Raw genomic sequence first — 27,978 nt, 5'->3', positions numbered from 1 at the left:
CTTTTTTTCATCAAGTTAAATAAACTGTTCATCTACATGCTTCAGATATTAGTACTTAACTCTCATAATTTCCTGATGTTTTACAGTGTTTGTTAAAGGTGAAGCATGCAATTTCTGCTGCAGATTCAGTATTTTATCACAAAAAATGACACACATCACCTTTAATAACAGACGTTTGAGCGAGTTTCCCGTAACCGGCAGTTCCCACACGAATGCCAACCAGTCCAGGCCAGAAGAGGCCACAGTGTCGGTCACGGTCGATGCTTTTAAACGGGTGAAATGCGATCACATCTGTGCGATAAGGCTCATATGAAGCACTGTGGCCCCTGTGGTCTGAACTGTGATAACCCTTCTCTGGTTCTCCACTTCCACTGTTGGCTAGTTGCTCTTGGCCATGCTTTTGGTCTTCAGCTCAGCCAGTTTGCTGGTGACAAAGTTCCACTTGAAGGCCGGTGTGTCTTCACTCCCTCCTCCGAGTGTGGTGTACTTGGAGAAGCTGTTCCCCGCGCCTCCATCTCCCTCCTGCCCGGCCTGGTGTTCGACGTCTTCAGCCCTCGCCCCGCTCTCGTTCCCCTCCTCCTCCTGTCTGTCGTCTTCTCCTGCCTCCTCGGCCTCCGCTTGCTTCATCGCAGCTGCCTGGTGCCACTTAGTCGAAAAGTTATCCCAGAATCCAGTGTTTCTCTTGTTGGGTCGTGGAGGCTCCTCCGGCTTCACTGCCAGTGGACTGTATGGACGATAAAGGAAACAACATAGGCCTATAGCAACTTGCAATTACATTTTAGATCTAAACTAAGGCTGGGTGGCTTAGAGATATCTTGGACTGTTTTTCTGCACATCTGAGGAGTTTTGAAGGTGTCTGTCATGAATCGTCATTAAATAAAGGTTTTTGCAAGAAACGTAACCACTAGTGTTCAAATAAATTGAGTCATTTTATTCAGCGAGGATGCATTAAATGAATTAAAATGGACCGTAAAGGCATTTATAAGGTTAAAAATAAATGTTGTTCATTTGAAATTTCTATTCATCAAAGAATCCTGAAAAAAATTGTAGGCTATCACAGTTTCTACAAAAATATAACGCAACTGATTTACAACATTGCCCAGCGAGCAATAGCTGTCATTTCACCAACTAGGTTAACTAGACCCGATATAGTCCGGCTATGAGTAACCCACTTCTAGCCAAAATAACCTTGAATTTGTTTACATGTAATCTTAGCCAAAATATCTTGCGATATTCCATCATGTACATGTAAGCAAAGTCAACAGTGATTACATGGTGTTTGGGTTTCATTTCTTAGACATGTTCTATGCGTAGCCTGAGCATCTATTATTGGGCTATGGTTAGACGTCTAGTAAATTTTCACTGACAGCCCAAATTTTCCTTTGATCTTTTAAAAGCAAAATTGTTTGCTGGATGATAGTAATCAGAAATGTTTCCTGAGCATTAAATCAGCATATTAAAAGGACACTGAATGATGCTGAAAAGTAATCTTTGCATCACAGGAATAAATTACACTTTAAAACATATTTAAATAGAACACAGCAACTTTAAATTGTAATAATATTTCACAATATCACTGCCTTTACTGTATTTTTGATCAAATAAATGCAGCCTTGATGAGCAGAAGAGACTTCCTTGAAAAAATATTTTACAAATCGTGCCAACTTTTGAACAGTGGCATAAATCAAACACAAAAAAGTGACCATTTTTAGCTCTTGTGTAACTGTGAAATGGTACTTGTATTTTTTCCCTGTACAGAACAATAGTGAATAAAACAGGCTTTTCAAGTAGGAAGATCATCGTAACACTCACTGATCTGCTGCCGGCTGGGTCTCTGCCTCCAGAAGTTGGTGTTCGTCATCCTGGGTGAATAGAGACGAAACACTTTTCCAACCTTTCGCTCCGGCTCCCTGCATCTGAGGAGGAACATACACACATTCACACACTCAAACCAACAAACATCAGTATGTCTATATGCTGTGGACATGAACTGTCCTGAAGTGTGACATACTCAAAAAAATGTTTGTGGACAAATATTAACTAATCCTTCACGTGTGTTTGAAGCACACTCTTACAGTGTGGAGTGGATTTGTTTTTATTTCCTCAGTAAAACTTACTCTCTTGGCCAGCTGTGTCATTGCACTGGGTCCTTCATCAGTCTGGATAGGTATTATATCTTCAGCAGCATCACTGACCTTCACAGAAGAATATTAATCAAAGACAAAGTTATAATGGGGACACTAATATTCAATAATATTATTGATCTGACTGTACTAACACTGTTCTATATACGAGCTGGACAATGACATCTCTGTTTTCTGCAGAACTGCTTTAAAGATGAAATGAGCTCATTTAATAATTAATGATCTTTACAACAGAACTCAATCAACACTGAACTGGCTTCAGCTGAACAGTGACTCTGTTTTCTTTTAGAGCTGTTGTTCAGAACAAATGAACTGTTTCCTGTTATTTCCATGTTCCTGTTATCCCTGTAAAGCTGATTTAAAGCACTATATACATAAATGTGACTTAATGGTCAGTAAGAGGTAAAAACAAATGATGGATAAAGAGAGTTTACATAATTACAACATTTGTACAACAAACAAACTTTTATTCGAGTCAAAAATATTACTTAACATCACTGAATCCACCTAAATACATTGATTTATACCAACAAAAGATCATTTTTATGTGTTAAATCAGGTAGAAATAGCTCTTTAAAGTACCACTTCTTACAGTTTTTACATATACATGAATAAACTATTGTGGTGTTGGTGAAACTACACCAAGGCTTTTAAAGTCAGCACGAAATCAAAATTGACTATTTTTATTTTTTATGGAATATTGCAGTATTTGTTGTAAATGATTTATCAGTATTTTATTTTTTAAATTCATGTGCCTAATCTTTAATCAAAATATCTTCCCCTCCCTCTTGCAGCTCATCTCTGATGATGAGGGCGGGGCAACCTGTCAATCACATGAGATCCACCAATAGCAAACCACAACCATCCAATCAATTCCCAACGGACAAAATCAAGCCCCGCCCACATTTGTTCTTGTTCGCGAAGCTTTCACTAGGATATACGTCACTATAGGGAAGAAAATTTTATCGCAATTTCCGTTTCATGCCGACTTTAATGCAAGGATGAACAAAAATGTCAAATAATACTATTATTGTCCCTGTAAAAACCATCAAACTCCAGCTTGACCAGTGGAAATCTGCCTGATGGCCAGCTAAGACCAGCAAACAATACATTCAATACAATACATCTACTTTTAAATTACTGTTATGAATTTGGAGCAACTCCCATCATGCATTTAAGAGTCAGCGCTGAGTCAGCGCTGAAAGAAACTAAAAGCATGCATCCGGTGTTTATCTTGAATACAATGCTGTAATCTGTTGGCATTGTTGTGTGTTGTAGCAGACTATGGAAACTATGCAAGTTCACACTGGTAAGCGAGAGGTTTCACAGACAGGCGAGAACTGTTGGGAATCTGCCAACAAGTCCAACACACCCTAGAGTATGTTATCCGTCTCCAGTCAACACTGGAATGCCATCCTATTCCTATCACTGACTCATGTAGATCCCGTTACAGGGACTTTGAAAAGTGGGGAAAGGTTTCTCTTGATCAGATTCTTGAAAGAATGTTTCAAATATTCGAATGCATCCAGAAACTCAGAAATGCATTCATTAGTGCTTTAAAAACACATGCTCTTGCCACCCAACATATAGTACAGGAACTGAGGAAAAAAACTGTCTATAATCAAATAAGAATCCACAAGAATAAACTGATGCAATTCATATAGCTGGGTCTTATTTGATCTTTTATTTTATTTTATATGGATGTCACTCAATGCACTTAAAATGTTTGATTAAGACATTCTGTGACATTATTTCTTTGGTTAAGTTGGGAGAAATCTAACGTTGAGTACTGATAGTGTTCATGCATATTCATGCGATCACATGCTCAGAGTCCCAGGACTAGCAATAGACTGATATACTGGACCGGCTGATGTATTATAAATACAATTGTATTATGTATATAAATCCACCACTGGGAATCCTGCTTTTCTAGATATCGGTATCGCCATTGGTCATTGAAAAACTGCATAAATATTTGCCTCTGTAGTTGAAAGTCAGGATTTAGTTGTTCTTTCAACATTTAAATGTTTGTCGATTCACTCAGAGCAATTACTTTAGGTTTATCTTGCTCATTACAAACAGCTGTTATATTTAAGATGTGCCAAATAAACACACTCAAAAATATTTAGGCCTAAATTCCAGATTTTAAAAATTCTACCCGTTTGGATTACGCAGCTTTAACATAAACAAGCTAAACTTTTAAGTAAGATTTCTGTAATGTGTTTTGAACACACAATAACCAGGTGTATATTGGTCTTCAATAAATCCAATCTCTATAACATACTAATATAACGACTAATCAGCCATATTTTAACCATGTTCATACTTTTTACCTGAATAAATAAAATTGTTTTCACATTTAACACATTCTAAGCAAAATGAATAAATGCATTTTGCAAATATGATGATGTGAATAAAACCAAATAGATGCAAATAGTTCAATTACTTTTGAGTGCACAAATCTTACCCATTTCATCCATGTATTACTGACAAATATGCATCACATTAAGTTCATTAGTTTGTTTATGTTGGAACGCTGTGATCCAAATGGATGGAGATTTTATATGCAATTCAAATACATAATGCAAATCTTGAATGTAGGCCTAAATATGTTTCGAGTGCATGTTCACCCATATCTGACCACCATATTGCCTCTGTTCTGGGATGTACCTCTTCCACCGGTTCCTCGTCCATGTCCGGGTTGAGGGTCTTCATGACTTTACTCTTATAGACTTTCCACATGGGATTCATGACGGACACCTTCAAAAACTCCTCAGATGTGCACAAAAACAATCCAAGATATCTCTAAGCCACCCAGCCTTAGTTTAGATCTAAATCTCTAACAATATTCCTGTTCCATCTGTAAAAGACAATCAGTTTTCAGTGCAAAATGAAAACAAGCTTCTCCTCATTGTCTTTATGCGGACACTTTGAATGAAAAGAAAATTCGGGCTGCTAGTCGAGTCCTTGAGTTCAGTGTGAAGTAGATGAAAGGGTGAACGCAAGAGGTGAACGCAAACACACACACACACAAACACACACACACACACACACACACACACACACACACACACACACACACACAAACTCTGTGACACGCTCAGAAGCCCAGCATCGGTTACCTGGAAACAGGTGTGGGTTTCCTACTGAATATTTCAAGCAGCTCCGCTAATAGTTGAGCCTTCATTGTTGGCTACTTTAAGAAGAGCAGGCCGTGTAACATTAACCCTGCAGAATGAACATATATAGGCACCAATAAGGTCAGATCTTTGATTGTGACAATGCGCTATTTATAATATTATTATTATTCAAAAGACTATTCAATAATTGTTCTTTGGAAACACCAAAAAAGAATGCAGTTTTAAACACAAACACAAACCTCGACAGGTGAACATGCCCAGGTTTTAGCCTATTTCACCCTGAAATTAAAAGAAAGTAATAAAAGAGAAAATAATTATGACAATTAAGCACTTTTCTCATAATTGTAAAGGCAGCGTTTCTCAACTGGTTTCATTTTAGGACTTTTGCATTGGATATCAAGCGGCGACCCAACATCACTAACACTGTTTATTGTACCTTTATTAGAAAATATGTCAGATTTGTAAATCCACACACACACAGCAGAAGTGACATCAACAGCAAATGATCAGGTGAGAGTTTTTTCCACACTTTTAGAAACTAATAAGACAATACTAACTATGTATGATGTTAGTGCATTTTATTATACTATTATTTTTCCTGCTGTCTGTGATGCATCAGAACAGATTTTATTTTAAAGACATATTTTACCCCAAATTCTTATTACTGTAATGCATCCATACATTCATTTTACTAATTGAAATAAAGCTGAAACAAAACTTAAAATTAAACAAACTTAAACAAAAATTAGAAATGTTGCCTTAATGGGCAACTAACTGAAATAAGTTGAAGTACTTAAATTACGAAAACTAAAACTGAAATAGTATTAACTCGAAATTGAAATATAAAAATAAAATAATAAAACTGGCAAAGCACATCATTAAATTACATAATAAATAATACTAAAATAACACCAATTATTTTACTAAAATGAAATTATTTTTTTTCAATCAAATTAAAGACAGTATAACAAATTTATCATGATATATAAATATGAAACAATATAGATAAAATATCATTAAGGTTGTTTGTTTTTTTCAACCCTGTCACACTAAATTCGTCTCTATAGGTTTAGAGTAGGTTTAATAGTGGTGTGGGGTATGTATAATACGTTTGCGTAGGATTAATGTTGTGTGGTGTGTGTGTATTACACGCAATAAAGTGCGTATCATATGCACGTAAAAACTCATTTTCGTGTAGAAATTGCACGATAAACACAATGCGTGCTATAAAGACGCATTTTCATGAGATCAGTGTTTTTTTTTTTACTTTACTGTAAAGAGAATTTGGGGTAAACTATGTTTTTAAAATAATGTCATGATACAAAAAAAAATCTTGATGGCCCTTAAAGCCCCTTTTCTTTATGCATAATACTTTATTTCTGTCTCCTTTTTTGTATTAACATTTTTGGGATAAAATGTGACCAGGACATGTTTTAGTGAGATTCATCCCTTTTTATTTGAAATTATTAAACATCTGAATAAAAGAAAGCGGTGATCATGACGAGGGTTGTTTAAAGTTGACCTTCAACCTCTGTGTGTTTTCAGAAGAGGGGGGTCGGGTCGCTGACCTGCGCTTTCATAATTACTAAACGGGCCTGCGCATAGAGTCCAGCTACCAGAATGATAATGTTTGTTGTGTAATTTCACCTGACACATTAGTTTCCTCTAGCTTGTTTCTTGTTAACCTGATCTGAAGTATCCAACGCAATATATGGAGACAGACATTATTAAAAATGTATGCTTTTCAGGTGTCATTTACCTTTCGAACAGATGCCGATCACTTTATACTAGAGGACGGTTTATAGCTTTTCAGCTTACTGTTTAGATGCACAGCCTTTACATTTATTGACACATAACTAAATCTGAGACATATATGTGAACCTGGAGCTTAAACCGTTTCAATGCCTTAAGTGACTTAAGCAACATTTTCTTTAAATGCAAACCAGATTAAGGCTTGAAACCTTTGCGGTCGTAAAGTTTCGGAGAGACTCGCATCACATGCAGAACTGGCAGATCTCTCTGAGAACAAGCGCTCTTGATGTGCTGCATTGAGTTTCACTAGTTTCCATTATTCAGAGGGCTCTGGCACGGCTATTCATGCCTGGGAACCAAATCCTCCTTCTGTCGCACCCAGATCAACCAATCACAACAACAGCCCAGGCAACTGTGAATATCCAATAATCAAATCATCTGCATGCAAACTTTCATTTGCATGTTGTTACAGTACAAACCTGATAGTTGTTCCAAAAACCTAGCTTGACTACTTTAAATGAGCTGTAAACGCAAACATGACAATTCTGTCACCGTTTGGTTGAAGACATATAGTTGCAAATAAACCTCTAACATACAATGTAGTCTAAACTAACTAATTGGGGCCATTGCCTATGACAGTTTACAGGTGGGGCCCTACAGACCCAAGGGCCGACATAAGTGTACACATTGTGTGAATTAAAACCTTTCACTGATGGGATTGAGCACGACTTATAGGCACCAACAATATGTTTAAAGCTCCACATATATCAGAGAATTACATTTGACAGCTTTGACATCATTCTTTGCCCGTTTGAACCTGATCCTGATCATCATCTCTGAATGATGATGTTTATGTCATCTGATAAAACTTTACAATCAGAGCTGAGACTTGAAAACTTTAAAACCTTTACAAAGAACGTTTTGTAACGTCAAAATTTGAACTCTTTGGCTTTAAATCAAAGCTATTGGCACAGATCCTGTCAAGCAATGACTACATCATGTTTGCACACCTAAAAGTGACCGTATACACAGAAACACCCAAGATGACTCAGCTGTTTATTTGATTTAATTTATTTCACATTTATTTGACTTCAGAACACAAATCTTATTTATGACACCCTGGGAAAAAAAAAATGCTGTTTAAATGTGGGGAAAGTGACAGTAGAAACTGAAGAGATTAATATTCGTGATCCTTTAATCCATGAACATGGTGATTCATTTATGGTGATTCATGGCTGAAAATTGGGTTGCAGATCTGTTGTATAGGGTTACAGTGGGAAAAAGAAACGTAATTACATGTTAATTACAACGTATGTTCTGTACTTTTATTTTTATCTTATTTTTGTCCAGTGAAAAAAAAAAAATGAAGCAAAGAGTGGATCCTTCAGCAGGAATCATCTGTTATTGTCAGATAAAAACTCTCATTAAAACATACCTTCATCATTTATTTTTACTAATTTTCAAATACCATTAATCTGTAGTTTTGGTGTCCTTTCCACCAACACTTTTCCCCTAATAATGTTTTGTTTGGTTGTTTTTTTTGTTTGTTGTTCACATGTGGTTATAATATTTAATTATGCATAATTTCTAATCAAGTCAGATACAAAAATTGTGAAATTACTTTTTTATGTTAACTATGCAATGACAATAGAGCCGTCAGATAAAATGAACACAACCGATCTGTATTTATGTTCTATGAACAGTGCACATGTTACAGCATTGGCTACACCAGTGAGGATCTGCTATAGGCGATATTTTACAGACTGTATTGAAACATAAATGATATGTCACTTAATTTGTCAGTAGGCTATATAAATTACAGAAACTGTTTCAGTCTTACAGCAAGGGCTGAATTCAGATTAAATCCTGGGCGTTTTAGGGTGAGGCATCATTTATTAGAACGACACCCATAACCACAGATTCATTCTCCTCAGACACGCTGGGAAACTTCGTCATTTCTGCTGACTACTCTAGGTAATGCTTTTAGATTATGCATGCAATTTACTCACAGAAATTCTTAACATTTATTGATTATTACAGATCTAATAGAAGTTGTTTGTGTGCCATGATGAAGAAGACATGTCCATCTTTAAATCTGCTGTTATTCAAACTACTATTTCTTGCTCAGCTTGTGAAAATGGAGCCTTTGGCTGCAGCAAACACACAGTTCTCCCTCAACCTGTTCAAGAAGATCAGCGGAGGAAACGCATCAGGAAATGTGTTCTTCTCTCCTGTCAGCATCTCCTCGGCTCTGGCCATGGTGTCGCTCGGTGCAAGAGGAAACACTGCAGCTCAGATGATTAAGGTGGTCTCACACTTATGCATGTTTTTTTTTATAGCCAGTTGTTTTTGCTTTAATCAAAAGGACAGATTTCTATACATGGAATGTATCAAACACAGATGATTAAAATTAGTTGTGTTCTGCATTCATTCAAATGGAATTCAAGCCAGGATTCTCGATTCCATTTAGAATGTCACACAATCCTGTTCTGATGTGTGAGTTTTCCTGTGATGATGAGATTTGTGCATGTAGAGACAAGACCAACATAGTCTCATGTTGCAGTTTCACTTAAAGGTCGGGACACTGAAAATTATGGTCATTATGGGTTGGGCTGTTTGGGTTGTTACAGTTTCAGCTGTGAATTAACGCTCAAGTCTGTGTCATTTTAATTGAATAAAGATACCAACGTGTCTGGAGTAAATCGAGGCTTGGATGTGTTTGATGCATCAGTGTTTTAACTATCTGAGCAGAGCATTCACAATAGATGTTGAAGTTATCCGACTAGTGAAGTTATCTTTATTAATTCTACCCACAATAATGCTGTGCAGGTCTTGGGCTTTACCAATCCTCCCAAACCTGACGCCGCGACTCCAGGACATCATCAATCAACCCAGAAGCCCCAGGTAGCATGTGGCGTCAAGGGTCAACATGAACCCATGACGCAACAAACCCAGAAGTTTGAGATACCTGCCGAACTCAAGGTTCAGAATGAGTATTTACATGAAACACTAACCTCATGATTTTATAACTGTAATAACAGCTGTATATACTGTAGTGGTTTTTTGGTTGATCTTGCTATTTTTAATGCAGCTGATTTATATTGTTGATGCAAACAGAAATGTCCTCAGCCGGTACCTGGACAAAAAACTGAGGACCAAATTCATTCTAGTTTCAACAAGTTCATGAGAGAGCTGAACAAACCAGGAGTCCCGTATGTGTTGAGTCTTGCCAACCGCCTCTACGGAGAGCAATCCTACCAGTTTGTTGAGGTAAGACTCGAATAATCCTAGATCTGCTATTAAAGGACAGGTTTCTGGAAATGTTCTCAACTCTAATATCATTTGCATCTTAATCGCTTTGCTATTTTTCAGAAATTCCTCAATGACGCAAAAAGCTACTATGAAGCCGGACTGGAGAAGGTGGACTTCAAGAACAAATCAGAGGCTGCTCGTGTCAACATTAACAAATGGGTGGAGAAAAAAACACAAGGTGAAATCCAGCATAAACTTATTCTCAATTTCAAACTTACTCTAAACTCTTACAAATAAAAGCTATTTCATGTTTTTTGCAGCACTTTAGTTTCAGCGAAAATGTCTTTTCAAGGGCCATTTTTGGCTTCATGGGTTCTTGAGTTGAGCTTTATAGTAACAATATCAAACCAACCAGTTCAAATCACTGCTCAAAGTGAACAATGTCCATTTGTATTTTAGAGAAGATCAAGGACTTGCTGCCACAGGGAGCCATCGATGGGATGACGAAACTGGTTTTGGTGAACGCCATCTACTTCAAGGGAAACTGGGAGAAGCAATTTCCAAAGGGATCCACCAGAGATGGGCAGTTTAAGCTGAACAAGGTGGGATTTCATGCTCTTGTTTTTTAAATTGTTTGTGCATAACAGTCAGGAAATATGAGAGGTTATAATGTGTTCCCATTGATAATTGGCAGAATCGAACTAAACCAGTGAAGATGATGAATCAAAAGGCGCAGTTTCCTCTAACCTTCATCCCAGATATCAACAGTCAGGTTCTGGAGTTGCCGTATGTCGGGAAGAATCTCAGTATGTTGATCATCCTTCCTAACGAGATGGAAGACGACACCACTGGCCTTCAGAAGGTGAGACAGCACAGACTTTGCTTGTAAACACTCTTAAAAATGGGCTCTATAGAGGGATGTTTTTGCAGTGATGCAATAGAAGAGCCATTTTGGGTTCTTTAAACCATTTTTTTTTTCTTAGTGTGAATAATATTCTGTGAATAATAACCATTTCCACTATAAAGAACCTTTTGTGCAATGGATAGGTTCCATGAATGCTAAAGGTTCTTCATGGAACCATCAATGCAAATAATGAACTTAGATTTGTAAGAGTGTAGAAAAAACATTTTGGTTCCCCAAAGAACCTTTCTGTGATCAGTTCTTAAAATAACCATTTTTCTTCTTAGCGTGAAGTTAAAAATCTAAAGAACCTTTTCCCACAATAAAGAACCTTTTGTTGAATGAAAAGGTGGATGTTAAAGGAACCATTGCAGCCAATAAAGAACATTTTAAGCATGTATATGGTGTGTTGTTTCATGGTTAATGGCAAATACATAAGTTTTTTGGATTCATGTTAGGATCATATGCTTTTAAGAAACATTTATACAATTTTTATGTAAAACATACATTAACACGACTGTCTTATCCAGCTTGAAAAGGCACTGACCTATGAGAAGTTCATGCAGTGGACCAAACCCAGCAACATGCGTAAACAAGAGGTTGAAGTGTCTCTGCCCAGATTCAAGATGGAGGAAAAATACGACATGAAGAGTCTTCTGATCAGCATGGGAATGGAGGATGTTTTTGACTCACAGAAGGTGAATCTTTCAGGCATGTCCTCCAACAAAGACCTGGTGCTGTCGAAGGTGATCCATAAAGCCTTTGTTGAAGTCAACGAGGAAGGAACCGAAGTATCTGCAGCCACCGGCGCCGTCGTCGCAGTACGTTCCTTTCCATCGATGTTTAACGCAGACCACCCGTTCCTTTTCTTCATCCGGCATAATCCCTCCAATGCCATTCTGTTCTATGGACGCTTCTGTTCTCCTTAAAGATAGTGATGATGACATGATAATTCTAGATTACTGTTTTCCTCTTATAAATAAAGCCAATAGTAAATAATTGAGTGAAATTGTCTATGCATTTACTATATACAGTATATACAAAATCATGTGAGCTAAGTGTTTACACATTTACTTATTTACATGGAAATGGAAGTTATTGACACATAGGTATAATATTGCATAGACTTCGTTGCATATAGTGTTAAATGTCACGTGCATGCTCACAATTATATTTAATAAGAAAGTATCATTCAATATTGATACAGCAACATTAATTGTACACTGTAAAAAATTTCTAACCCTCCCAAATCAAAAATGTCAAGTGACCGATAACATCTACATTTTTCAATTGGCCCAAGTGAAATTCTGTAAATTATAAAATTAAATTTACAGAATTTCACTTGGGCCAATTGAAAAATTTAGATGTTATCGGTCACTTGAAATTTTTGATTTGGGAGGGTTAGAAATTTTTTACAGTGTATGGAAGGAAGTGCTAAAAGTTTATTTTGAAAAAAATTATTCAAAGCAGCTAGAGGGGGCTATACCCTCCATTCATATAATATATCAATAGTGATATCAAATTTGTCATCGTATGCAAATACTTTTTATAGTGGCAAAAGTATTGTGGAAGTTACTGATGCAAGCTGTCTGACACATTCTAAGAAATATAAATGTGGAACACAATGAGGAAAAAGTCTATGTTGCATGGAAAAGACTGTGTGCCCTCTTGTGGCCTTGAGTCACACTGACAAATATGTCATCTTTGCCTTCTTTACCTGTAGAGGGAGCTCAAACCCAAACATTTTGTCTTGTTGCATCCTTATGCTAAAAGAATTTTCACACCATTGTACACTCCATACTCCATATACTTATGCAATTTAATTATTTAGCTTTTAGCTTTTTAATAAATTAGCAAATTATTACAAATCTGGCCCTTGCTTTGTCATTCTAGGGTGTGGGTTAATGTGAAGGGGGGGTTGAATACTTTTGCAAGGCACTGTATAAGTGAACTGTATCAAAAATAAGACCCAGTAGTGAAGGAAATACAAAAATAACCACTTAAACCAGATATTATCTTAGTATTGGGAGATGATAGGGTTTGTGGCTCTTACCATTGGAAAAAGGCTAACTTGGATCATGTGAGGCACCTCAGCCTATCATATAATGGCAGTGATGTAAGTGACCAGAATTTAGAGTTTTATGATAGTCAGTAGTAGTTTACATTACACAAAGTTTATTGTGGATTAGCACGTTGATCTTGTGAATAAATGTTCTATGTTGGGTTTTATTATATCACTAGTAAACGTACAGTAGGTCTGCAATGTTTGTGGGATCATTATTAGGCAAACACAGCAGTCATGAATCATTACAATTCAAGTCTAATTCCTTTGTTGAAACCTGGAAGCCATAGAGAGAACACATCATTATTTTAATAAATTTTCATTAAACAACAATATAATACAATATGTATAATTAAATGAATACTTTTCTTTTTATTCTTTATATGCATTTTATCAGCATCATAGTGCATGTCATTCAAGTCTTATTATAATTGGTAAAACCTGATATCCAAAGAAAAAAAAAATCTATATTATTTATTTTCTTTAGACAATATACACAATATTACTCAATGCCTATTATTAAATACTACACAGTTGTTGGTGGTGGTAATGCCGTAAATTAGCCCTTCCTGTTGCGACATTCCCTACTCCACCTTCTTTTAAAAAATTACATTTTTATCAAGGTAAAACTTGCATATAGATCTCAACGAAAGTATTGATTAGTGTAAAACATGTTAAAGATTAGCGAACAGGCTGTTGATTCATTAAATAAGCTATTTCCTCACAAAAACTGTTTATTCAGCATAGTGGAGCCTCTCCTCCATTGATATCCATTAAAAAAAAACGGCCTCTTGTTTCTTTCCCTGCGTACCAACAAAGCCAGAGCTTTAGCTTTAACAGTTACGCTTTTCCAGCTTCTCACCTGTTATGATGCAATGGTCTTCACTCCCTGAACAGCTTGTTTTTGCAGTTCTGCCCATCACAAGAGAAACATGTCTTTCCATTGGTGTTGTTAGACGGATCTACAGAAGTGAATCAAGTTTTCACTCTTTATTTTATTTTCTGTACAAAATAAGCCTCCTGAGTCTGCGTCGACCAACAGAAATGCATTCGTATGGAAGTGAGATTCGTCAGCGGCAGGGCGACCTGACTAAAACTCTGAATGAATCGCCTGTAAAAATTGGCGAACCCCAGAAATCGCTGGACCACCTTATGACTACCTGGGGTGGGCCAATCAGCAACTGTTTTTACCTTGGCAGGACCCATTCAGATGCCTTCAGGCGATAGAACGAAACCCAAGAAAGGAACCAACCGTGGTTGAAACTCGCACTTCTCCACCTCAGCAAACAAACAATTCTCTCACCTGACTTGCTGGACATGGTCGCATGGTCTCATTCTGGGAGAAGATAAAGATGTCATTGAAGTAAACAAATCCAAACCGGTCGATCATGTCTCTGAGCACGTCGTTGACGAGTGCCTGGAAGACCGCCGGGGAGTTTGAGAGTCTGAAGGGCATAACCCAATATTCAAAATGACCTATGGGGGCATTAAAGGTGGTCTTCCATTCGCCCCCCTACCTAATCCGAACCAGGTGATAAGCTTTGCGGAGGTCCAACTTCTTAAAGATGATCACTCCCTGCAAGAGTTCAAAAGCTGAAGACATCAACAGCAAACAGCAAAGGGTGGCTATTCTTTACCGTGATGTCATTCAGCCCCCGATAATCTATATAGGGATGTAACAACTCATCTTTCTTCCCCACAAAGAAGAACCGCACCCCAGCCAGAGAGGAAGAAGGACGTATTATGCCAGCAACAGAGAATCGCTGATGTATCTCTCCATGGCCTCCCTCTCAGGACCAGAGAGTGAGTAAAGGCACCCTTTAGGTGGAGATGTGCCAGGCAATAAATCTATCGCACAATCGTACGGGCAGTGTGGAGGGAAAGATGAAGCTCGGGACTTACTGAACATCGTTCTCAAGTCATGGTAAGCCTCCGGTACATCCGCCAAGTTCAACAGTTCCTCTTGTAACGCAGAAACAGACATTAAAGGAGATGATGCAGAAAGTAAACACTGAGATAAAAAGAATAAGCTCCATGCCAACACAGAATTAAGAGCCCAGTCAATGTGAGGGTTATGCTTAACCACCAAGGTGTGCCTCAAAACCACTGGAGCGGAAGGAGAGTGCATAAGGAGGAATCGAATCTCTTCACCATGATTGCCAAAAATGGTGAGGTTGACAAGCTTAGTGGAATGAGTAATCCTGGTGAGAGAGGTGCCACAAAGGGTTCTGGCTGAAATTGCTTCAGCCAGGAGAGAACTTGAAATGCGCAAGTGCTCAGCCAGCCTAATGTCCATAAAATCACCCGCCGCTCCAGAATCAAACAAAGCTGACCAGATGGCAGTCGCGTGTTAGTAACGCTCACCGTGTTTGTCCCCTGAAAGGTGAGCACCGCTTCTTAAGGGGACAAGCAGCAGCGATGTGCCCCGCCTCCCCGCAGTAGAGGCGCCGCTTCATGACAGTCAGATGGGCTCTCCCGATCTGCATGGGCTCTTCCTCAGGCATGCCGAAATGCTGTAAGGTGGCACCTCCCGAGCCAGATGCATTGCTGGAGGATTAGTGAGAGAAATTCTCCGATGCTGGGAACTGATAGAAAACCTAGAGAGCAAGAGGGGGATAATTCCAAGAAGTATATCTCGTCCTTGATGTGTTCAGCTAATCCATTGAGAAAGTGGTCCCACTGTGTTTTGGGAGGCTGCGAGGAACTCGATAGAATGTTGTAAGGAACTCGATAGAATATTCCGACACGGACCGAGCTCCCTGCTGTAACAGCGTCAATGCTCGTTCCGCCTCGGTACCCAATGCTGAATGGTCAAAAACTTTACGAAGCTTCTGTGAGAAATCCTTGTAGGATCTGCAGCAATCATGCTCATTGTCCCACATGGCCGTTCCCCACTCTCTCGCGAGACCGGCAAGGTGCATGATGACGAAAGCCACCCTGGACTTCTCCGTGAAAAAGCAGGAAGGTTGTAGTGAGAAAGACAATGAGCAGTGCGACAAAAATTAGCGACATGAATTTGGCTCACCGGAGTAAGGATCAGGTGGATTAAGGCAAGGTCTGGACCGGCGGGGAATGGCCACCTCAGCGTCGGGTATAAGTGATGCATTGGGGGCCACGGGAGGGTTGTTCTGAAGCTGTTCGAGCTGCTGAGTAATCCCGGCTAGCTGACGTGACATCTGATGGGCATGAGATGGCCTGATGAGAAGCCGTAAGTTCTTCCTGCTGCCGTCCTAAAAGAACGCCCTGTTGAGCAATGGCTCGACGCAACTCAAGTTCATTCGATAAGTCCATCTTAGTCAGTTGATTCTGTCAGGCTTCGGATAAATGGAGTGGACTCAATTGCAATGAATAAACATGATCAAGTTTATTAGAAAACTTTAGGAATAAACTTGAACAGACAATGTGACACAGTGAAAATGTAGAGACTGTATGGTAGCCTAAATGTTTTCCACACACACATATTGAGGAGACAACCGAGAGGAAACGAGAAAGCAAGATGACCAATTGATGACGAGCCCGAGTCCAGCAAGTGAAATCGCCTTGCCACAAACTCCTCGTCTTTGGGTCCTGAGCACAATTGTAAAAAGGTAAGTCACAGAAGCAAAACATATGGATGAAAGCACAGACATGAAACATCCAAGCGACACTAATAGTGATACACTGACAACGAGGGGTACACTTAGCTGGGAATATATAGGGTAAAGGGAATGAGCGACAGGTTGTGCAGAAATGACAGGACCATAACAAACAACAGAAAAGAACCGGTGACACACCCTGACCCGTGACAATGGCATCACCATCAATTTATTATAACACTAAATTTCAATACTGGACTCACCATCTTGTGTTACCACTGTTGCACTTGACATCTCTAATGGTATATACTATATAACCTGTTTCTCTGCACAAGAATCCATCAGACACATGCACTCTAAACAGCTGAGAGAGTATCTCAATATGAAAGAGAGTCAGCAAGAACATCAAATGATCTGTATTCAGTGCTTGAATTGGGCCTAATTACTGGCACTTCTATACATTAACCTTCAGCATACCGTCACTTTTTCTGAAATACCGTCACTTCTCAGCATAGAAGGCAGCATAGATGTTTCCTTCGCTGCCTTTGATATCCCATAATCCTGTGCTTCCCATTCTGTGACAGTTGAGCTAGAAAAATAAAGATCCCATCTGGAAGTTACGGTTTCTGGTCAGTTTGTGTGTAAATGTACGTTTTTGACCAATGTTTTCCACTTCTGATGTCATTTCTAACGAGAAATTATTATTGTAGTAATTAAAAATGTGCTTAGTTATCACCAAAGCTCACTCTATTTTGCTGTAGATCATTAAACAGTTACACTGCCTCAGAAGTCTGTCCGAAATTAGTTTAGCGACGAACCTTTGTGTTCAACCGCTGCCTGCAAAGTAATTTCCAATAGGCAGCGAGGCAACAAGTCTTATAAACGTTTATGTTTTCGGACGGAGCCTTTGTAGTTCTTTTGGTTTCCCTTTCATTACTCCCTGATTGTTTGCACCGGTGTCTTTTTTATCCAGTTTTCTCTGTGTATATAAGCCTCATTGTTTCCTGTGTTAGTTTGTGTTCTTGTCCTTCATGTTGCTTGGTTCCTGTTTGTTTTAAATATCCTGCTCTTAGTTTCTTCTCCCTGTCTGCCTTCCTTGCTCCCTCTTGTAACAGAAACTTTTGGACCTGATGCAATTAAAAAATTAACAGAAGAAAAGCTAAGATTTGCTGATCCATCTTTAATCTGGAGGTGAATTAATTAGTGTGCCTGTATCAGTGCTCATTTTATAGTGTGACGTCATGCAATTTCCAAGATGAAATAGAGACGGAGATCCAGTTCACAAACACCCAAAGGGCCATAGTTTTTTTCCTAAATGTTTACAGCCTAAACTTATTTAGGTGCCCCTTGTTCCCCAAAAATAACAAAACACAGATGAGACAGTCTCTTTTCCTAAATGGCCAAATTCAACTCGCACGCCCCCAACTATTCCCTTCCTGGACACCTGCCCCCATCAGTAGGTAAATAAACAGTAAACACATTTATAACGGGAAGCAAACAGCATTAGCGCCACAATAACTTCTTTATTTAGAGTCTTTATTTAAAAAAAAATAATGTTTAACAGAAAAAAAAAGAAGAAAGAATAGATACAAGTAGATATTTCCTGGAAAAGAAATTTAGACTTGCATAATTTACTAGCCAGTTAACGACAAAGGCAAAAACATGATATTGAGTAAATCTATTTAAATGTTTGGATCAACTACCCTTTTAAAAAGCAAACTGTTCATTTGTTTATGTTTTAGATTAAGATCATTACATGAACACATTAGCTTTAAACTGGTGAATAGCATGGCTTTACTGATCCACCAGCTAGACCACCATCAAACCAGTATCACCACCAAAACTAGGCCTGAACAGGAAATTAATAAAGGTCAATAATGAAATGACTTGATGAAACAGATTTATTTGTGTACATAGCCCACATGGCATGGTGATGAGGCCAAGATTATTTTTCCTTCTATTTGCACATCAATACTGTAGTGTTGATTGTTAAATGTTTAAATCATACCTAAATAGGGATTTGTTTTCTTTGATGTGGTGCAACTGGTGCTCACTTCAGAGCCAAATTACATCCAGCTCTCTCTCTCTGGACGTAATGGATGGAGTTTGACCTAGTCAGGATCTAATGGGTTTTGGGTAGTGTTAGGGTGTGGTTGGACCCTTAAGCTCCTTCCATTATGGAGTCAGGTGACACAGACGCAGGAGTCAGGAGTGGGCCGGATCTGGGTTGTTTAACCAGGATGTTTAATGTCTCACCCAGCGTTTAGATGTAGGTCATAACATTTTAGGTATTTGCAACAATACATCGTAAACGTAAAGATCATAGATATGTATTTCCTTTTCTTTTTTGTTTATAATTTGTTTGTATTTATGTATTCTTTTAACAACTGGACAAAGGGCAATATTTGGAAATTAGTCTATTGGCTGATACTGGCCCATTTATAGAAATGTTAATAAATATGCATTCAATCACTCAAGAAATAAAAAATAAATTGTTCTATTGAATATTGATAATATTGAAAATATTTCAAGTTTTTTCAATAACTCACCTAGGTTTTATCTAAAGCAAGGCTCAACATTAAGCCTTAAAAATCTGCATATTTTTTATATTTACCCCAGGGTGTTATTTACCTTTATAAAGACTATTTTTTAATGTTTTTGTTATTTTAATGTCAACTTCTTACTTTTGATCAATACATTCAATTATAATAATAAGACACTATAGGGCTGTTACCAATCAAAATAAATAATTTACAGTGTTAAATACAACTACAATTAATAATGTTATGAGATTAAAGTTTTAAATAATGTTTTGAATATACAAATAAGAAATGTTAGAAAAAATGCAATGATACTTTTAAACATAAAACTAAATGATGAGTGAGTCATTGGGCCTATTGTAACGATCTGAAACGCAAGTAACTTTGTGGGCGGATCTCGGGCGCTGTTGCTATTATACTGGCGGGATAAATGACTCTTGTGCCCGACGCAAATCTAAAATGGGTTGGTCTGAAGTAGCTTCATTATTCATAGGTGTGGTTTGGGCGTAACGTGAAATAAGCCAATCGGAGCGACATCTCACATTCCCTTTAAGAGCAGGTGCGCTTGTTCCATGGCAGATTGCTGTTATAGCCGAGGAGACTGACGTTCCCGTCAGGGCCGTAAAAGACAGAGAAGTGACATTGTATGGGGATGGAGAAACCCACCCAAATTAGCTTCGGTTAAACAGGCATATAATAATTTGGGTAAATGTGTAAGCTAGATTTATGCCTATTTTTTCACATCTTCATGGACACCACAATGATTTCCCTTGTGTGGTAATATTTTTCTTTTTTGATTATGTATGGAATGCAATGCAAAAATGTATGCAAAAATGGGAACAGCTGCGTCTGTGTGTAGATGAGAGAAGCAAAGTGATGGCCATTTAACTGCAAAATAGCACCAGGGAACGTTTGCGTCGGAACACGCCTCCTCTTTTTGCTGAACCGCACCCGGGAGCGCAAGTTCATTCCCTAATTTACGATGTGCGTCTGTGGAGGGAAAAGTCCGCTGTGCGTCGGGTGCAAAATAGGAATGATACATGCGTCGGTGTCAATTGCGCTGGGTGCAAGATAGGGCCCATTGAGTCATTCATTCCACTGATACGTTCAAAATGCTAAATCATTCACTAACTAAATACAGATCAATTTTGCTTTGAGAATGCGCAGTAGTTCTGCTCTGATCTTTATTTGGAAGTATTTTTGTTGGTGAAATATAACAAATACAGTCAACATTGTGTCAAAAATCAAAGTAACTTAACAAGTAACTTAATAATAACTACTTGCTTATTGACCTATAAAATCTATGTAACATTTGCAATCGTGATAATATTTGGCAAAACAGCTCCCTATAGGTCATGTTATGTTAATTAACTATATTATATGTTATAATATAAAAAATAAAAAAATCTTTCCCAGCAACGCTAGCGCGGTAGTGCCAAACACATCAACATGACGGACGTTGCGTTAGGATACTATTGATGCTCATCGGCATCAAAACACAGTGAATCCAATGTGTTCGTGCAGCTCGCCGTAGTTTGTAGAATCTGTGTAATTTGTGTTTTGGCTAAACCGCGTCCATCGGTTTTAGCTGCTATTTAAAAAATGGCCACCACAAATTTCTGTTTGCCTTGTTGGTCACGGTAACCCCTGACGCAAGCGTTTTTTATTTTTAGACCAGCAATGTTTTAGTGCTACTTAGTGCTAACCACTTTTCCTGGTTCAGAGCTGGTGTTTTGGGTGTCGTAAGACTGGTGGAAAATGGTAAAAGACAGGCAGTGCGAGCCTCAACAGTGCAACCTTGTTACCAGAAATACACAATCCATTATCAATCGCTGTTTACACTGAATGTAATAAAATCAAAAACATTCTCGCGTTTTGATGCTTCCCTAGTTATATTTTGTCACTGAAGTTTTAAGGTTAGTTGTTTTAATCAGGTATAATTCTCTTTCACTTGCCATTTAAAAAATTCCACTTGTCCCAGACAAGCAGACAAGCGTTAATGTCGAGCCCTGCCTAAAGCATTCATAAACTGACGTATGTATGGTTTTCTTTCTTCTGCAGAACACAAGAAGATTTACGCCCAAACAACATTGAACCTCATCGGCTTTCATTTTATGAACAAAAACACATGCAGAAAAAAAAAAAAACACAAAGACATTATTCAAAATACCTACTTTTGTGTTCTACAGAAGAAAGAAAGTCATGCAGATTTTGAATAACATGTGGGTGAATAAAAGATGACAGAATTTTCTTTTTTGGGTGAACTGTCACTTTAAGAAGGTTGGAAATTTATAATTTTCTTATTCTACCTTTATTTATCATTAACTGGCAAGTAAATTATGTAAGCTGATACTTCTGTTTCAAGAAATGTCTGACTTTTATTTTCTCATTAAGTCCCTCCCCTTCTGATAAGCTATAAAATGAGCACTGAAACAAACATGTTATTTTATTCACCTCCTCATCAAAGATGGATCTGCAAATCTCAGTTTTTCTTCTGGTCATTCTTTTCACTGCAGGTAAAAAGATAAATAGTGTTTGTAATGTTTTTTTTAGTACAAATGCAGATCATTGATGTCTTTCACTGTCTCTGTTTTATTACTATAGGACACTCTCTCAGCTGTCATATGTGCAGAAGTCCGGACGGTCTTTGTGCAAATCAAACGGCAGAAACATGCACCAATGAAACTTATCAGTGTTCGAGTAATACAGCAGTGTCAAAACGTGGTAAGTCCAGTTTGATGGATGCAAATGTATACTGTTATATTTGACTGATGGAGAGGCTGGTATTATTTACTGTGCTGAAAAGGTGGAAATTTACTTGTCAAATCTGCTGACGTAATTAAAAAAAACTTAAATCACAGAATATTCTATTTGTAAATTACTGTTTTTAAATTGTTTTGCCATCAGACTGTAAAAGCAGTATTTGTGTAAAAAAAAAATTGTTTAAAAATGAGAAATGAGAACTCAGACAACTGAAACCCTTTTAAATCCCAACAGAGCATTAAACACTAGTAGATCTACTCTGTATCAAGAAATGTGCAAACATAATTTACCATGTCCACGTCGGGATTTATAGTGCATACGCACTCATTTAGTGGAATGAGTGAAGTAATGAAGTAAACAGAATGATTTAAACTTGGTTTAACATCTGATATACACATTTAGAATAAATATGCCACTCTCATTAATGGAGTTAAGTGCTGAAATTTCATGAAATTATTATCCAGAAGTTACAAAAAATATGATCTGATACGCACTTGACTTGACTTTTATTCTCAAACAAAAGTAAGAGCACCCCCAGTTGATACCATAGAGGGTTGTAATGGTAGGCTATATATGAATCGTCATCTCTTTGCCTCCTGCATGACAGGGTATTTTCTATGACATACAGTAGGCCTACACTTGGCTTGCATTGTTTAAATCTCATTGTCACTTGCTCAGGGTTCCCATGGATCCTTAAAAACTCTTAAATTAGATTTTTATCATTATTATTATTATTTAAGGCCATAAAAAGTCCCTATTTTTACTTATGAGAGGTCTTAAATTTTAAATGACACTTTGACTTAGATGTAAGCCTATCTAAATACCAAATTAATATATCTCAAATTAAAATTCAAGTTAGGCTATATCATTTTTATTTAGCTATGTTATATAAGTTAGGCTATATAATTTAATAAAAATTATATAGCCTAACTCGAATTTTAATTTGGTAAAGTATTTAGATTGACTTAGATGTAGCCTATCTAAATACTTTACCAAATTAAAATTCGAGTTAGGCTATATAATTTTTATTATCCAGAGCGCAAACGGATCTGCTTGTGCACGAGCTTAAACCGCAAGCAGACCATCTACGGGACAAGCCGGATTCTACCATATCTTTATGTACACAATAATAATCTTTTACATTGTAATCCTTCTTTTATATATATATATTTGGCATGCTTGTGTGCTGCTGTGCATCCCTGTGTGTTTAATAAGCAGAGTGTACACACGTTATGGACACGCCTACAGGCGCACATTACCCTCTTTCAATTACAAAAAAAATAGTGCGCCATTGACTTTCTGTTCCTCAAAATAGCGAATTTTCAGACCAGCAGCCCATGGGCGAACAGATGGGCGCAAATGCATTTGCTATTTAAACAATACTAGCAACTAATTAAGCAGAAAATGGCCGTTGGATTTACCAGTTTTTTTTTTACAGTGTATATATAAATACATTTTCCATCAAAATAACGTGCAATTAAACCTGTCTTTCCTGTGTTATTCATGTTTTTAGGTGAAATTTATTTTAAGGCGAAGACTAAAGGTTGTGATCTTACCTGTGAAAATCAGTCCATTAACACAGGCACTTTAAAGGTGACTTCTTCCTGCTGTAACACAGACCTGTGTAATGTCCAAGATGCTCCAGGTATTGTGCTTTCCTAAGCAAATTACTTCTTTAAATAATCTTCTGTAAAGTCAACACTAAAGTTCTTCCAAAGGGCATTCAATCAGGAAATAAAATGCAGAGTGTGTCTTGTTTGCCATGTATTGATAGAATGGAGCAGGCAGCTAAATGAGTTGCGTTTCAATAGATATATTTTGTACAGAAAATAACATAAAAGATGTTTTCTTTTTTTTCTGTAGATGCCTTTAACATCCCCAATGGAAAGAAATGTTTCTCTTGTGATGGGCAGAACTGCACAAACATAGTAAACTGTTCAGGGATTGAAGACCACTGCTTTTATGTAAATGAAGGTGAGAATCTGGAAAAGGAAGAAGGCTGGAAAAATGAAGAAGACCATTAAAGCTTAGACTAACCTTTGTTTCTTTCTTTTCATCAGGGGCTATCGGAAACAAGTCAATTGTTGAAAAAGGCTGTGTCTCTAAATCTTATTGTGATTCCATACCATTGTTTAATAATGTTAAAATATTCATATGTTGTGAGGGGAACCTGTGTAACGGTGCTGCCAACACGAGTTTCACCCAGAACACCACGTATAACGGTAATAACAGGGTCATCCAGAACACCACGTATAACGGTAATAACAGGGTCATCCAGAACACCACGTATAACGGTAATAACAGTGTCACCCAGAACACCACGTATAACGGTAATAACAGTGTCACCCAGAACACCACGTATAACGGTAATAACAGTGTCACCCAGAACACCACGTATAACGGTAGTAACAGTGTCACCCAGAACACCACGTATAACGGTAATAACAGTGTCACCCAGAACACCACGTATAACGGTAATAACAGTGTCACTAACTCCATGTATTACGGTAATCACAGTGTCACTAACTCCACGTATAACGGTAATAACAGTGTCACCCAGAACACCACATATAACGGTAATAACAGTGTCATCCAGAACACCACGTATAACGGTAATAACAGTGTCACCCAGAACACCACGTATAACGGTAATAACAGTGTCACTAACTCCATGTATAACGGTAATCACAGTGTCACTAACTCCACGTATAACGGTAATAACAGTGTCACCCAGAACACCACGTATAACGGTAATAACAGTGTCACTAACTCCATGTATAACGGTAATCACAGTGTCACTAACTCCACGTATAACGGTAATAACAGTGTCACTAACTCCATGTATTACGGTAATCACAGTGTCACTAACTCCACGTATAACGGTAATAACAGTGTCACCCAGAACACCACATATAACGGTAATAACAGTGTCACCCAGAACACCACGTATAACGGTAATAACAGTGTCACCCAGAACACCACGTATAACGGTAATAACAGTGTCACTAACTCCATGTATAACGGTAATCACAGTGTCACTAACTCCACGTATAACGGTAATAACAGTGTCACTAACTCCATGTATTACGGTAATCACAGTGTCACTAACTCCACGTATAACGGTAATAACAGTGTCACCCAGAACACCACATATAACGGTAATAACAGTGTCACCCAGAACACCACGTATAACGGTAATAACAGTGTCACCCAGAACACCACGTATAACGGTAATAACAGTGTCACTAACTCCATGTATAACGGTAATCACAGTGTCACCCATAACTCCACATATAACAGTAATTACAGTGTCACTAGCGCCACGTATAACGATGCTAACAGTGTCACCCTGAGCTTCCTGTTCTTCTCCTGTTCTCTGCTCTCCTACTTCCTGCTGCACTGAATCCAGCAACTCTTCAGATTCTACTGTGCTAATTTTCTCTGAACTAGATTTGGTGTTCTGATGTGACTTTTTTTTAAAATAAAATACAGGAGTTGGACAAAATAATGTGAACATCCATTGTTATAGGGGTTAATATCTTTTGTGTAGGCTACAGTGGAAAAAACAATATTGTAATAATTTTTTTTTTTGTTATTTAAATTGTCTAGTTTGTATATCAGTGCAGTATATGTGCTTTTCGGCAGTCTTTAGGTAAGCCGTGTGTGAAATGGGTGACTTGTCGGGTGCCAAAAAAGGGCAAATCATCAGAGGCCTGTTTAAGAGCATCTGTAACCTTAACCACCCAATTGTTGTAGTTAAAACTACAGTCTTTATGATTATGGTGACACACGTATGTTAACAGTTATTGGGTGTTTTTAGTGAGAATAAATCGTTATAATTTTTTGATGTACCGTTTGTTTTTAAAGGAATAGTTCATCCAAAAATTACAATTCTGTCATCACTTACTCACCCTCATGTTGTTCCAAACCTGTACGAATTTCTTTCTTCTGTTGAATATATATATATGCGTGTGTGTGTATATGTAACATTTAGTTTTTGCTGTTTCACTGTATATATAAATTGTGAATTATGACAATGGAAAGTATTTTTAATTACCTTGAGAAGGTAAGCTTGCAGAAAATACAAGGTCACCTCTACATTTAATCAGCTACACGTTGCTCTTTGTAAGTGCAGCCTAAAAAAAATGGCTATAGATTGCAGTCACATCTTATCTAAAAATAATCACAAACGACCAGACCCTGGCTGAAATTGCCGTTTACAGTTTTTTATTTTTTATTATTCATTGGTACTATTTTCACAAGTAAGGTGTACATTCTCAAAACTCTTAGTACTAATATCACAACAGATCATCAAAAGTGGCCCTTTTTTCAAACATTTATAGAATATAGAATATTTTCAATTGTGTTAAAGTATCCTTTTCACAACACAAAAGTGTTTCATCTAAGTAAATTTTTAATTCACAGATACCTTTCATAAAGCTCTTACTATCAAACTTTTGACTTTTGCATCTCTTCTCTGTCATGATCCTGGTTTCTTTCTCTTTCTCTCTTTCTCCCTCTCCTGGTCACACGCATTATTACATCCTTTCACGCACACACATCCTCTTCATCATCCCATTCAGCTGTTACTCGTTACCTCATCTCTACACACTCTCTCTCCCCACCTGTTTCCCACTCTCTCTGATTAGACTCTCTATTTCTTGGCTTTCCTTTCCTTTGTTCTTTGTCAGATTATTGCCTAATGTTACGTACCTGTTCGCTTGCTATCCAGCCCTGTCCTGTCGTGTCGTGTCGTGTCGTGTCGTGTCGTGTCGTGTCCTGTCTGGTGCGTCTTCTGACTAACTGCATTATTGCCTCGTCTCTGCTCTGCCATCTCCAGCTACGTGAGTGGTCTACTGTTTGGCGTTCCCGTGGTCTCTGCGACACAGCCTCTCTCTCTACCTCCGGGTTTTCCCGAGAACCGGCCCAGTCCGAGTTTTTCTGTTATTGTTCATCAAAGAGACTTTCTGTTCCTATTTGACTGAGAGATTCATCTGTTGAGTTTGATGCTGAATGACTTTGGATTTAATGCAAAGAGACTTTCTGTTTGATTCGAATACCTGACGGCCACCTGTGTTGTTTATCAGAACTGTTTCTCACCCATTAAACTTTGCAAACTGCCTTCTGCTTTTGGGTCCTCTCTCCCTCCACGTGACAGAATAATCTGACCAGAATGGACCCAGCGAAGGAGATTCCTCTTCAGTCTGCGCTCGAGCTCCAGGGAGCAATGCTGGGCCGTCATGAGGAAGAGCTGGCCGTCACTCGCAATGCCATGGATTCCCTTGCAGCTCGTATGACTGAGATTTCGCAACAGCTCCATCTCATCCATGTTGAGTCTTCCTCTTCCAGAGCTCCCACAGTCCCAGAGCCTAGAGTCAACAACCCGCCGTGTTATTCCGGTGAGCCCAAAGAGTGTCGATCATTTTTGACCCAGTGCGAGGTTGTCTTTTCACTACAGTCATCCACGTATGCCAGCGACCGCTCTCGCATCGCTTTCGTCATCTCCCTGCTGTCTGGCCGTGCGCGAGAGTGGGGAACCGCTGTGTGGAATTCGGACGCTGACTGTCTTTCTCGTTACACCCTCTTCAAGGAAGAGATGCTGCGGGTCTTTGATCGTTCTGCCTTCGGTGCTGAGGCTTCCCATCTTCTGTCTACACTTCGCCAAGGAAGGAGGTCAGCAGCAGATTTCTCGATTGAATTTCGTACTTTATCTGCTTCCTGTGACTGGAACGAGTCAGCTCTGGTAGCTCGTTTTCTCGAAGGACTTAATGCCGATATAAAGGACGAGATCCTTGCCCGCGAAGTACCTACTCATCTGGATCCTCTCATGGACATGGCCATTCGAGTGG

The 27,978-nt window shown here is 38.2% G+C and overlaps 2 protein-coding genes across 2 annotated transcripts; one reads left to right on the top strand and one right to left on the bottom strand.

The window, feature by feature from the left end:
- Positions 1-7: 7 nt before the first annotated feature.
- LOC307172366 (uncharacterized protein) lies at positions 8-26,062 on the bottom strand. The gene is made up of 4 exons (XM_079894683.1): positions 26,041-26,062; positions 2,118-2,195; positions 1,813-1,916; positions 8-724 (listed from the first exon to the last, which is right to left on the bottom strand). The coding sequence occupies exons 1-4, from the start codon at positions 26,044-26,046 to the stop codon at positions 379-381; spliced, it is 534 nt and encodes a 177-aa protein (XP_079750809.1). The 5' UTR covers positions 26,047-26,062; the 3' UTR covers positions 8-378.
- Positions 8,560-12,195, top strand: LOC307172349 (leukocyte elastase inhibitor-like). Its single transcript, XM_079894663.1, has 8 exons — positions 8,560-9,010; positions 9,165-9,341; positions 9,866-10,018; positions 10,154-10,306; positions 10,409-10,526; positions 10,748-10,890; positions 10,983-11,150; positions 11,720-12,195. Exons 2-8 carry the CDS (start codon positions 9,174-9,176, stop codon positions 12,116-12,118), a joined length of 1,302 nt encoding a protein of 433 aa, XP_079750789.1. The 5' UTR covers positions 8,560-9,010; positions 9,165-9,173; the 3' UTR covers positions 12,119-12,195.
- Positions 26,063-27,978: the final 1,916 nt, after the last annotated feature.

The sequence above is a fragment of the Squalius cephalus genome (genome assembly GCF_949319135.1).
Source record: "Squalius cephalus genome assembly, chromosome: 15".
Taxonomy (NCBI): Eukaryota; Metazoa; Chordata; class Actinopteri; order Cypriniformes; family Leuciscidae; genus Squalius; species Squalius cephalus.
Note: the sequence above shows the minus strand (reverse complement) of the source record. Positions and strands in the feature narration are given on the sequence as shown.